General features: G+C 37.0%; 1 protein-coding gene across 1 annotated transcript; it reads left to right on the top strand.

Moving 5' to 3' along the window:
- Positions 1-6,570: 6,570 nt before the first annotated feature.
- LOC114490370 (olfactory receptor 11G2-like) lies at positions 6,571-12,958 on the top strand. The gene is made up of 3 exons (XM_028504345.2): positions 6,571-6,771; positions 7,510-7,577; positions 11,927-12,958. The coding sequence occupies exon 3, from the start codon at positions 11,938-11,940 to the stop codon at positions 12,943-12,945; it is 1,008 nt and encodes a 335-aa protein (XP_028360146.1). The 5' UTR covers positions 6,571-6,771; positions 7,510-7,577; positions 11,927-11,937; the 3' UTR covers positions 12,946-12,958.
- Positions 12,959-14,158: the final 1,200 nt, after the last annotated feature.

Below are 14,158 nucleotides of genomic sequence, written 5' to 3'. Positions count from 1 at the left end.
AGACTGGGGAAATTAGCTATTTAACATTATTCCTGCTTGTCATCATTTTGTATTTGTAGCTCCTTTCCCTCACTTTGAAATGCCTAGTTCCTAATGAAATGAATATATTTACTCCTTTATTCAATACTACAATACACATAAACTTGTTTCAGAATTACTACATCCATACCACTATTAATAACAAAACTACTAACTTAGTTTTCTTTGCAGTTCTTTCGGGTTTTTTTTGTTTTGTTTTATCTTCAGACTGAGAAGAATACTGTAACTAAAGTACTGTAGCTAAAATTTACTTGGATCCTTTCTTTTGCGCTTTTTTAAATATGGTTTTTTACCTATTTGGCATGTAGTTAAGTTTATTTGTTTCTGTTCTTTTCCAACTTTAAAGTTAAAAAATCCTTGTTGATTTAACTTTTGGCATTTTAATTATGATGTGTCTTGGTACAGACTTCTTTGGGTTCATCTTATTTTTGACTTTCTGCACTTCCTGGACCTGGATATCTGTTTTCTTCACCAGATTGGGCTAGTTGATTTTTATTTATTTTATTTTTGATTTTAGAAAGAAGGGAAGGGAGGGAGAGAGAGAGGGAGCGAAACATTGATGTGATAAAGAAACATTGACTGGCTGCCTTCTATATGTGCCCCAACCAGGGACTGAATCTGCAACCCAGGCATGTGCCCTGACTAGGAATTGAATGAGTGAATTTTCAGTTTGCAGGGCAATGTTCAACCAACTGAGCCACACTAGCTCTGGCTGGAGAAGTTTTTATCCATTATTTCTTTAAGTAGGTTTCCAATCTCTTTCTCTCTCTCTCTTTTTTTCTGGTACCCCTATGATGTAAATGTTGGTATGCTTGATACTGTCCCAGAGGTCCTTTAAACTATCCTCATTTTTTAGTGCTCTTTTCTTTGTGCTGTTCCAATTGGGTATTTTTTGCTACCTTGTCTTCCGAATCACCAATTTAGTCCTCTGATTCATCTAATATGATGTTGATTCCTTCTAATGTATTCTTCATTTCAGCTATCGTATTCTTTATTTCTGACTGGTCCTTTTTTTATGTTTTCTTTGTATTTTTTTATGTTTCCTGTCTCATTGCTGAAGTTCTTACCAAGTTCATCTATGCTTCTCCCCAATTCATTGAGCATCCTTATGCTCAATGCTTTGCACAGTGCTTTGAATTCTTTATCTGATAGACTGTTTGTTTGTGTTTTACTTAGCTCTTTCTCTGGGTTTTTGTCCTGGTCTATCATGTGTGACATATTTCTCTGTCTCCTCATTTTGGCTGTCTCTCTGTGTTTGTTTCTATGAATTAGGCAAATGAGTGACATTGCATAGGAGCTACTTCTTTGTAGACTGCATGTGCTAGTTGTCATTGGTGGGCCAGGTGGAGCTGAAGCATGTGCGGGTCCCAGAGGCAAGACTTACCAGAGCCTGGAGGTATAGCTGCAGTGAAGAGGGGACAAGGACAAGCTTCGCTGGGACCACATTGGTAGACCAGTTGGAATTGGAGCTGCAGTGGGCTCAGGCCTTGGGTAGTCTTAGTGGCAAGCCACACCAGGACCTGGAACTGAAGCTGGATTGGATGTGAGCTGTAGGAATTTCCAGAGTTAAGCCACTAGGGCTGGTAGCTGAAGCTGGTGTGGTCTGCAGAAAGTCTCAGGGATGAGCCACACCTTAGTGAGAGCTGTAGCTAGGGCTGGTGCAAGCTGAGAGAAGTCCTGGGGCCAATCATGGCTGGAAGCTGGAGCAAAAACAGACCACCTTTTTTTGTGTGGTCTCTCTCGTATGCTTTGCAGAAGCTGTTTAATTGGCCCTCAGTTCTTCTTCAGGAGAACTGCTTTGTCTGTAGATGTAAATTTGATATGTTCCTGGGAGGAGATGAACATATACAGGAGGTGTATAGGATCTTCCTATGCTATCATCTTGGACCAGAAGCCAAGTTAAATTTAAAAATCATGTGGAAATGCAACGGACCTAGACTAGGAAAAATGAAGTTGAAGGGCTAACACTATCTAATTTTAAGACTTATTATAAAGCTACTGTGCTCAAAACAGTATGGCATTGACATTGAGTTAAAAAATAGATCAACGGTACAAAGTGGAGAGTCCATAAATAACACCACATACATGGAAAACCAATTTTCAACAGATGCAAAAGCAATTCAGTATAGAAAAGTCAGTTTTTGTAATAAATGGTGCTGGTATAGCTAGATATCCATATAAAAAAATGAACTTCAGTACTTCAACACCTCACAAAAATTAGCTCAAATGGTTCATAGAATATAAAACCTAAAACTATAAAACATCTAAAAGAAAATATAAGGGAAAATCCTTGTGACTCAGGCCTAAGCAAACATTTCTTAAACACATCATAAAAAGCATGATCCATGAAAGCACAAATTGATAAACTGATCGCCAATCAAAGTCTAAAATATCTGCTCTGGGAAAGACACTATTAAAAGAATAACAAGACAAACCACAAAGTGGAAGAAAATATTTTCAAAGCATATATCTATCAAAGGACTCATATCAGGATATATCAAGAACTCTCAAAAATCAATAATAAGAAAACAAATGACTCAATATAAAATGTAAAAAAGATTTGGACATTGAAAAAAACATACGTAGATGGCAAATAAGTAAACAAAAGTATTTTCAACATCATCAGTCATTAGGGAAATACAAATTTAAACCACAATGAGCTACCACTATATACATACCAAAGAACTAAAATTTGTTTATTTTTTAAAAGATTTTATTTGTTTATTTTAGGGAAAGGGGAACGGAGGGAGAAAGAGGGAGAGAAACATCAATATGTGGTTGCTTCTCACATACTCCATATTAGGGACCTGGCCCCAAACCAAGGCATATGCCCTGACTGGCAATTATACCAATGACCCTTTGGTTCACAGGCTGGCCCTCTATCCACTAAGCCACACCACCCAAAGCCAAAGAACTAAAATTTAAAGCACTGACCATACAAGTGTTGGTGATGATACCAGAGAAATGGAGCTCTCACACACTGTTAATGCAAATGTCAAATTATGCAAACACTTTAGAAAAGTTTGTCAGTTTCTTAAAATTTTAAGTATTCATCTACTATTTGATAAAGCCATTTCACCTCCAGTTGCTTACCTAAGAGGAAAAAAAGTATATACCATATAAAGTCTTAGGCACAAATATTTCTTATAGGTTAATTTATAAAAACACAAAATTGGATGTAACCCAAACAATCATCAACAGAGAAATGGATAAACAAATTTTGGTATATCTATACAATAGAATATTACTCAGCAATAAAAAAATGAATAATCTATTGATACATGCAATAACATGGATGAATCTTAAAATAATTGTGCTGAGTAGAAGAAACTAGAACCCAGAAAAGAGCATATATGGTATGATGCCATTAATATAAAGCTATAAAAAATGCAAACTCATCTATAGTTGAGACAAGGACCAGTAGTTACCTGGAGACCGAGGTCAGGAAGAGGGAGGAGGGAGAGGATGTGAAGATTCATAATGATCAGAGATAATGATTATTTTTATCTTGGTTATGAAAATGGTTTCACCGGTGTATTTATATGTAGGGATGTGTGTGTGTGTGTGTGTGTGTGTGTGTGTGACAATTTTATCAAATTACACTCTTTGTATACAGTTTATACCATAAAACTGTTTAAAATAAAAAGTATTCTCAGATCAATCCCAGAGATGGGGGAAGGAATATAAAAAAAATTAAAAAGAGGCAAAGAGGAGCACATATAACCTTGAATACTGTTAACTGATCAAGCCTCCACATCTGCTTTTCTAGGTCACTTTGTCCACAGGGCTTGACTCTCTCACTGCAAGTAATTCACATTGGGTGCTCTTTTACATTTCCCAGATGGTAAAATTATTCCTTCAAAATGTATTTACTGAGCCCCCACTGTGTGCCCAAGTGGTTTGAGGTTTTTGTGTGTGTTATTTTTTTTTTTGCAGAGATCTCAAGACAGAGATCTCAAGACAGAGATATCTGCAAAAAACTCTGGCAAGTAGGACAAGAAAAGTGAATGAGGCTGCACTGCAGAGTGCCATGTTTGCCAGAACAAGGACTTTGAAGAATTTTTAAATATGAGTATCAATGGTGGCCAGAGAGATGAGCTAAATTCATTGTTTTAAACAAAAATTTCTGCCACAGTATGGAGGATGAAGAGATTGGAGATCAGTTGTGATCTGCCTGTCTGATGAGGATAAGTAAATCTTAGAGTCTGCCTCCAAAATTGCAGTTGGTCAGAGAGCATCTGCAGAATAACCCCACTCTGAATGACTTACACCAAGAACATCCTGGGTCCTGGAAAGTATTCCTACATACAGCTGTCTTCTTAGAGATGTCTATAGGAAGTCTCATTGAAGACTTCCTGCTTGCCCTGACTGATGTGTCTCAGTTGGTTGGTCATGGTCCCACAAAGCAAAAAAAGGTACTCAGTTTGATTCCTGGTCAGGGCACAAACCTGGGTTGCAGGCCAGTCCCCAGTCAGCACATGCAGGTGGCAGCATATCAGTGTTTCTCTCACACATCAAAGTTTCTTTCTGCCTCCCTTCCCTCTAAGAATAAATAAAATAAAATTCTTTTTTTTAAACTTCCTGCTTCATAAGCCAATTTATTATGTATTATGTTTGCCAATGCCCTTTGGCCAAAAATCACAAGAATACCTGTGGATGAATGAAGTGGGTTGATTACTCACTATAGCAAAGCATAACATATACCATGGAAGAGCCATGGGATGTCTCAGTGAGACAGTGTTAGAAGGAAACTATTACAGGACTGATGCTTTTGTTGAGTGATTTGGAGAAGGATCTATGAAAGTGGTGGTTTGCTCCACACTGAATGTTGACGAAACAAGGATTATTTTATGACTAAGTATCTCAATGAATCCAATTTAGAAAGGGCAGATAACAGAGAATAAAGTTGTAAGTGGCTTTAAATAAAACTAGCAGTCACTCATCTAGCAGTCACACATTTTATCCAAGAATGGAGGATATTTGGTATTTTATGGGTGGCACAGTGACTTTGTTTTGTGTGTGTGTGTGTGTGTGCTTAGACAAAATTATAAAGTAACCTTAAAATATATGGATACATGTGTATTATAACTGGATTGATGAGTGAAATAAATATTGCTGCATCCTTTTGTTTATAGAACACATAATGTAATTTTTCCATGAATTGATCCTGGAGATGCATGGAACTTCATGCTTCCATAGCTGTTTGGAAGTTCCTGTAGATGCATCAGGCCACTTCTGGTGTTTTCTATGTTGTCTGGGATGCTATCATTCTCCCAGAGACTAGTCCCTTCACCACTGAGGCCCTGCTAAAACTTCCTAGGCCTTCATCTACCCCACATCCTCAGGCTGTCTTTGATCCAGCTAAGAGCCTCTGACTGCCATATGACCCCACATTGGCAGCTGGGCTGGGTGAAGAAAAAGCTTTGTGTTGTCCTGAAAACAGTACATGCTTGTTATCAGCAAACAGCATGTTGCGCCATGCTTTGGCTTCATAGACAGCTCCTTTTCTCTCTCAGGGCTTCAGTTTTCCCATCTGTTCAAAGGGTGATTAGTGACTTTTAAGATGTATGTGAAAGATTTTTATGCCACAGAATACCTTCTTTAAAAAAAATCTGTCTACAACCCATGTATAAAATTCATCAAGGTCAAGCAGTCCTGACTGAAGAGGATGGACAAAGAAGGTGGAGATGGGGTACATAAATAAATAAATAAAGCTTTATTTTGTCTCATTTTATCATGGTCTCAGACTAACCTTTTTTTTATTTTATTGAATTTATTCAGGTGACATTGTTTAATAAAATTACAGATTTCAGGAGTACAATTCTATAATACATCATCTGTGTATTGTATTGTGTATTCATCACCCCAAGTCAAGTCTCCTTCCATCACTGTTTATCCCACCTTTATTCTCTTCTACCTCCCCATCTCCCTTTCTCTCTGGGAATCACCATACGGTTGTCTGTATCTATAAGGTTTTTTGGCTTTTGCTGTGTGTGTGTGTGTGTGTGTGTGTGTGTGTGTGTTGCTTAGTACCTTCACCTTTTTCACCCAGTCTTGCAACTCTTAATCCCACTCAGGCCCCTGACAACTGACAGTTGGTTTCAGACTAACCTTGACTGAGTTTTTATTTTGTGAAATTATGTCCAATAACAGAATAGCGTGACCTAGCTTCAGAGTGTCAGATCAGCTTTTAATAACTTTGAAGTCTAGTTTAGTGAATGTGAGATCAGTTATGGATGGCTAGAGCTGCTTTTATCCCTTTCAGGTTTGTAAAATGTTTCATTGGCCATGTGGTAAGCACACTTAGGGGAATTAGAGAGACTTACTGGTGTATTAATTCAGCAACAATTAATCAATGATTTGTTAATATTTCATTTTACCTGTGAGAGGTTTAAAACAAAGAAAAGATATTATTTCAACTTGCATAGAAAAAAAACAGCAACAGAAATTAAGGCAGGCCCCAAGGAAATGAATAACAAGCATAGAGATGTCTCTTGACACCGTTCCTTTTAGAAGCCATAAATGAGTCCTTAAGGATCAGAAACACCTGAGCTTACTACCTGGCAGGTTCTGCTCATAACCCCTCCATCCTACAGCAAAGGCAATCAAGGATCTTTATCACAACCATTTCCACCTCTTTTCTCCTCACTGATCATTGCCAAGAAGACTATCTCTATGAAAATAAGAGAGAAACTTTATAAGTTTCAGTTTAGAATTTTCTTTGCTGACCAGGTAATAAGATTATGTAGTGTTTGGAAAAGTAAAAAATATAATCTACTAGTTTTATCCACAGTTCTCTTTAAATTTGCCATGGCCATACTCACATAACCAGTATTTCTTAAGCAATGATCAAACAAGGGACTTCCACAGACATTTGTCTCAGTCAGTAATCTTTACAACACCCCTTTAATGAAGGCATGATTTGCCAATTTTATAACTTATAAAACTGAGTATTAGTTTTCTATGACTGTCACAAAAATCTCTTGACTATAAATTCAACACTTCTTCAATTATACCCAGCTGCCTACTACTCATCCCAATCTAGAAAGTTATTCTTACTTTTAAATATTTTCCGGAAACAGATTTCCCAGTGTCACACATGTGGCATTGAAACTATAACTACCAGCTAAAGGGAGAGATTGAGTTGTCATGAGACATCTCTGGACTGGTTATGGAGAGAAGGCCAACAAATGGACATACCATGATTTCTACTGTACTGAACTTTGAGGAAAAATTAAAATAGGGAATGTCTTCCTCACATTGACATGGCCTGGCTCACTCAGATATTATCTATCTAAATCTTTCTGGAGTTGGCTGATTTAACAAGTAAACCATATAAAAGTGATTATTGTTAATTAAACTCAGTCCAGGCAGCCTAGGTACATAAACACAGATGCCATTGTAAAGTTGTGCACAGTATCCTCTGCTGTTGATGCAAGATGACTCAACCAGACTTTTTTTTTGGGACAGCTCCAGCATAGACTTGTGGCCAGTAAACATCATAGTTTCTTCGGTTTGGTGGAGCTAAGTAATAAAAGGTGAGTAACAACACAGTCTGATTAAATATATCATACTGAGTATAAAATAGTGATGGCCATTTCTGCTCTCTAGAACAGCTTCCTGTTTTCTTAAACAGCTTTATAAGACTTTCTGACAGAATTGTTCTCAGAGGGAATGGTTTAACCCAAAAGTCTAACATGATTGATTTTTTCATTCTTAAGGCATACTCTGCTGCTGTGTAGAAATAAAAAGTGCAGGAACAAGTAGAGGCAAGGATGCTGCTGTTAGGATGCTGCTACAGAAGTTCAAAGAAGAAAGGATAATAATTTGAACTTGGGAGATGACAATGAAGACAAAGAAGGGCATTAAATGAGTCATGCTTTAGAAACAGAAGCATCTTGCTGATGAGATAGATGTAAGGTTTAAAAGAAAGGGAGAGATGTAACATTAAAATAGACAAGCAATAAAAATAAGTCCCTGAACTTTAACTAAATGATGCAAAGTGCTAAAGATATTTTGAGATGATAGACAAAGTGATGATCACACAAAATAACCTTTTAGAAACATCCTACAGAAAACTTTGTTTAAAGATGCCCCAACAACAATTAGTAACAAATTATTTTAATCTATTGAAAACTGAGTGGCTTTCCTCTGAGTTAGTATTAAACCTACAGGCCTAAAGGACTTTTTTAACATTGTGGAATTTAAAGTTCATAAGTGACCTTCGCATGTTATAGTAAATTTTCTTTTCAGTCACTCTTACAATTCATTAGCAGTTGGGATAGTCTCATGCCCCTAACATTTATTAATAGCCCCATTGAAAGAATGGGGCATTTGGGAAAGTGGCCCCTTCAGAAAAGACTACATTCTGAATATCTTCATTCTGAATGAGACTAGGGTAAAATAATGGAAATATATATTAGATATTTTATGTTTGGTTTAAGTTCCTTTCAAAGATGAATATTTGGTATCTGAAACTTAATGTCAACCCCTAGTCACACATCCTTAAAATCCAAGCAGAAAGGTCATTTAGAAAATGTAAGTTTGCCCTGGCTGGCGTAGCTCAGTGGATTGAGCGCGGGCTGGGAACCAAAGTGTCCCAGGTTCGATTCCCAGCCAGGGTACATGCCTGGGTTGCAGGCCATAACCCCCAGCAACCGCACATTGATGTTTCTCTCTCTCTCTCTCTCTCTCTCTCTCTCTCACTCTCTCTCTCTCTCTCCCCCTCTCTCTCTCTCCCCCTCCCTTCCCTCTCTAAAAAATAAATAAATAAAAAAAATAAAAAATAAAAAATAAATGTAAGTTTATAGTACAATAACCAGAAACTGTTTATTACACAGCTCAGGCATTAAAAGACCTGAGGTAATACAAGTTAAGACATAAACTAGCAGGATCTTGGGAAAATTTATGGCCACATGAGTCCTGCATGGGATAGATATATTAAGATCCAAAACTAGATCTGGCTCAGATAGATAAGTTTTTGTCTACACTTTATAAGTTCTAATATATTAATCAGTTTGCTAGTCCCCTGTCACATAATTTCTTGCTCTAAAACAAACAAACAAAGCCATTATAATCAACTATCTCCCCCCTGACACCTTCTGCCATTTACCCAGAGAGGTTTTACTGTTTTTGAATGTTCCAAAGAAGCCATTGGCAGATAACTATGCCAACTCTTGAAAATAATTCATTATCAATTAAGTGATGCTATATTCCAGATAATGGAAAATAGATTATTTTTCATCTTTTCATGCATACCCTATTTACAGAGGCTATACTAACCAAAACCAAGGTGTGGATGCAGAATTATTTAACAAAGGTTGGGCTTTTTCTAACTCAGAAAAACATAAGGCCATTATGCAAATGTATAACTATCCAAACTCATTTGGCTTTGAGATGCTCCCAAGAAGTGATTGGAAGAGAGAACAAAAAATTTTAGTTTTCTCTCCTTTACAAGTTTTCTGCTATGTGAACCTTAACATTAGATGCCTAACATCAGGTTTCACAATCTTCATGCAATTTGCAGTGTCATATTCCCAACCTAAACAATCAAAGACCTATTTCAATAACACCAGATAAATGCTGATACTACCCCTCAGCTGTATCTACCCTGGATGTCTGGGGAACTGTATTAACAGAAGTGACCAACAGCTATTTCCTATAATTAATTTCAATGTTTTACTCCTGAAATTTACGATTTCACTACCAAACAGAAACAATGAGTTAGTTAACTACCTCAAAAGAGAAAAATGATTCCAATAATCCCAAGGGTCCCAGTCAGTTTTGTCCACAAATAGCTATGTTGGTGTAACCTCTTTCTGAGAACTGAAAAAAGTGCTTTTATTCATTCATTTTATGAATATTTATTAAAAGCTGCCTGCAAAACATCATGTTAATTCCCAATCACTTCTGGTAAAGTCATTTCTCACAAACTGATTGTGAGCCTATGACAAAGTTCTATTTGAAACTTGCTATGTAGGAAAATGTTCCCAAGTGAGCCACTTCAAGAAATTTTCTCTTGGGAGAGGCATATAGGAAAAGTAGGAGGTACAATAAGGAAATACCTGTTTAAATCATAAGGCTGATCACAGGACTCAAAACACACAGGTTGCTTCCAGCACTTACCTATTGTAAATTGTGTTGCTATGCCCATCAGTAAATGAATAAATCAAAAACTATGGTACATTTACATGATGGAATACTACACAGCAGAAAGAAAGCAGGAGCTCCTACCCTTTCAGACAGCACAGATGGAACTGGAGAGCATTATACTAAGTGAAATAAGCCAGGCAGTGAGGGACAAATACCATATGATTTCACCTTTAAGTGCAACCTAATAAACAAAACAAACAAGCAAGCAAAATATAACCAGAGAAATTGAAATTAAGAACAATCTAACAGTAACCAGAGGGGAGGTGGGAGGGTATAATGGGGGTAAGGGGGCAGGGATTTCAGGAACAACTATAAAGGACAGATGGACAAAACCAGAAGGGGTGGAATCAGGGGAGGGAGGTGGGGATGGCTGGGGTGGGGAGGAGTTGTGGCGGGGGGGATGCAGATCACTGTACTTAAACAACAATAAAATAATAGAAAAAGAAAAAGAAGAAAAATTCTTGTGAAAATCAATGAGAGTCAAAACAACAACAACAACAAAAACAACAAAAACAAAGACTCAAAGCACATAAGAGATGGATGATGAACTGCCCAGTGGCTGTAATTTGCATTACATATTAAAATGTTCTCCTAAGCCAAGTATGGGGACAGTTTTCTTTATCGCTTCCAGAATACTCTTTTTTGAGAACAGTTAGGATATAACCACTTACACTGAAAAAGAAAAAAGTACTACCAAGGACAGAACTACCCAGTCTGATACTACCAGAAGAAAAAAAGAGAGAAAGACAATCTGTTAAAATGAAGCCTCTGTATTCCCCAGGCTCTGGTAAATACAGAACTCAATATTAGAAAAGGATGTTGTTAAAACTAATATAAAATAATGTTTTAACAATAAGTAATCACTTTGAACACAAAAAAGAAAAGGATGTTAGCAGTCAGAGCTCTCATATAATGTCAGTGGCCATGAAAATAGAGCAATAATTATAGAAGATTTTAATTTAATCTACTAAAATTGAAGATACACACACCCTATGATCTAGTCTACAAAAATGTATGCATGTGTGAACCATTAAAAGTGAACTATATGTTTGTGGCAACATTTCTTCAAACTGGAAATAACCAAAATATTTATCTATAGAATAATAATTAAATAAGTGTTTATTCATAAAATGTAAAAGTATAGAGCAGTAAAAATGGACAAACTACAGATACAACATGAATTTCACATACCTACTGTTTAGCAAAAGAAGCTATCCAAAAGTACTACATATAACATGATTTCATTTATGTAAAGTACAAATACAAGTAAAACTAAACACTTTTGTTTAGGAATGCATACTTAGTTATAAAAATAAAGAAAAACAAGGAAGTAGTTACCAAAAAGGAAGAATATCAGCAATTGGAGAAAAAAAGAGGCAGAAGATACTGATAGGGATGAAGCATGAAGAGAGATCCAAGGGGTATTCAATTTCTTGACATCAGTGGTAATTACTGTGGAATTTTATTTATAATGATTTGATAAGTTGTATCTTTATATATTAAGCATGTTTCCATACATTTCACAGTAAGGACACATCTCTGTTTATCTGTTGATATTCATTGCCTGCTAGTGTTTTTACAGTCCAACAACTAAGTCAGGACAGTGTTTCAGGTTTAGACAAAAATATACTATTAATATACATATTTATTGAATTCCCTATGGTAGTTTCTGTACATACCTGAGTCTCCATCTATATATACACAGTGATTCCATGACTTTATGGTCTTTTTACAGCTCAGAGACCCATGAAAATCTTCAATAACTCCAGCACCATCACTGGCTTCATCCTCCTGGGCTTCCCTTGCCCCAAAGAGGAGCAGGTTCTCCTCTTTGTGCTCTTCTCTGTTGTCTACCTCCTGACCCTCATGGGCAATGGTTCTATCATCTGTGCTGTGCACTGGGATCAGAGACTCCACACCCCCATGTATATCCTGCTCGCCAACTTCTCCTTCCTAGAGATCTGCTATGTCACCTCCACTGTCCCCAACATGTTGGCCAACATTCTCTCTGACACCAAAGACATTTCCTTCTCTGGGTGCTTTCTTCAGTTCTACTTTTTCTTCTCCTTGGGTTCTACAGAATGTTTTTTCTTGGCTATTATGGCATTTGATCGATACCTTGCTATCTGCCAGCCTCTACACTATCCAACCATTATGACTGGACGTCTCTGCACCAATCTTGTGGTTGGCTGCTGGGTACTTGGATTCCTCTGGTTCTTGATCCCTATCATCATCATCTCCCAAATGTCCTTCTGTGGTTCCAGAATTATTGACCATTTCCTGTGTGACCCAGGTCCTCTGTTGACCCTCACCTGTACCAGAATGCCTGTGATAGAGTTAACTAGTTCTACCTTAAGTTCTCTGCTTTTATTTATTCCCTTTCTTTGTATCATGGTGTTCTATGCTCTGGTTATACAAGCTGTGTTGAGAGTTCCTACAACAACGGGACAAAGAAAAGCTTTCTCTACCTGTGGGTCCCATCTGGCTGTGGTTTCTCTTTTCTATGGCTCAGTGATGGTCATGTATGTGAGTCCAACATCAGAACATAAAGCTGGAATGCATAAGATAATTACTTTGTTTTATTCTGTAGTTACTCCACTCATTAACCCTGTAATATACAGTCTGAGGAACAAAGACATGAAAGATGCTATAAAGAAATTATTGGGGCTCTGGATAGTGTGGCTCAGTTGTTTGGAGCATCGTCCTGTAGCCAAAGGGTTGCAGCTTCCATTCCCTGTCAGGGGACATACCTAGATATTGGATTTGATCCCCACCCAGTCTGGGTATGTACAGCAGGCAACCAATTGATGTTTCTCTCTCACATTGATGTTTCTCTCTCTCTTCCTCTCTAAAAGCAATGAAAAAGTGTCCTTGGGTGAGGGAAAAAATTTATTGGGGACATAAGAGTCTTTATTTAAAAGATTTTGGAGTAACCCTGGCTATATGGTTCAGGTGGTTGGGGCATTGTCCCGTAAACCAAAGGTTGAGGGTTTGATCCCTGCTCAGGGAACATACTTAGGCTGCAGATTTGATCCCCAGTCAGGCCATGTATGGAAGGAAACCGATCAATGTTTCTCTCTCTCTCTCTCATCAGTAAACATACCCTTAGGTGAAAATTTTTTAAAATGATAATAAATTAAAAGATTTTGAGGGACATAACCTGTCTTTAATTTCTTGGTTTAAAAAAAGACTAATTGACATTACTCACAAAATTGTTCACATTGTTTTTTAACTTCATAAATCACAGTGGTTTTTTTATTTCCCAGAGTTTATCAGGCTATAAAGAGATCTCAAAGATGTATTCCATCTCCCTAATCTTACAAATGATAAAACTATACATAGCTTGAAAAACTGAGTTGAGTTTGTTGGGAAAATATAATTAAAAACAAATCTGCCAGCCCCCTCCCCCCGCAAAAAAAAAAAAAAAAAACCTCTCCACAAAGGTAGAAAAGAATAAAATAGTTTTATTCTTGAATAAACATGAAAACAATGTAAAACATACATCACAGGCAATCCACTAAGAGATGGCAAAAACAGAAAGAAATCCAATCTTTTTACAATACATAGCCAAGCAAATACAATCTATTATATACATTGTCTCAAGGTAACCTGTAAACTGGCCCTCAAAAAGACTTAATGGTATCTTCCTAGATTCACCCGGTAACCAGGGTGGCCATCTGTGTCTTCTAATTGGCTCATGCAAAGAAAAACTAAACACATCTGTACCAACAGGAAGTAGTTTTGCAACTTGGAAGTTAAGTCACCAAAGTGGCTTCTACTCTCCCACAGAAACTGGGAGACTTGGGTGCTATCTAACTCGATAATGCATTTCAGAGACTTCCCAGGTTCTTAACAAAGACCTTCCTGAGTAATAAAGCGGGCAAGAGGCATATTTAGATTCAGAAAGATTTACAAGCATTTCAAAGACAGAAATAACTTAATTACATTTTTTTAAATTTTCATTTTT

Source organism: Phyllostomus discolor, chromosome 1, assembly GCF_004126475.2.
Source record: "Phyllostomus discolor isolate MPI-MPIP mPhyDis1 chromosome 1, mPhyDis1.pri.v3, whole genome shotgun sequence".
Lineage (NCBI taxonomy): Eukaryota > Metazoa > Chordata > Mammalia > Chiroptera > Phyllostomidae > Phyllostomus > Phyllostomus discolor.
This window is presented reverse-complemented; position numbering and strand designations above follow the sequence as displayed.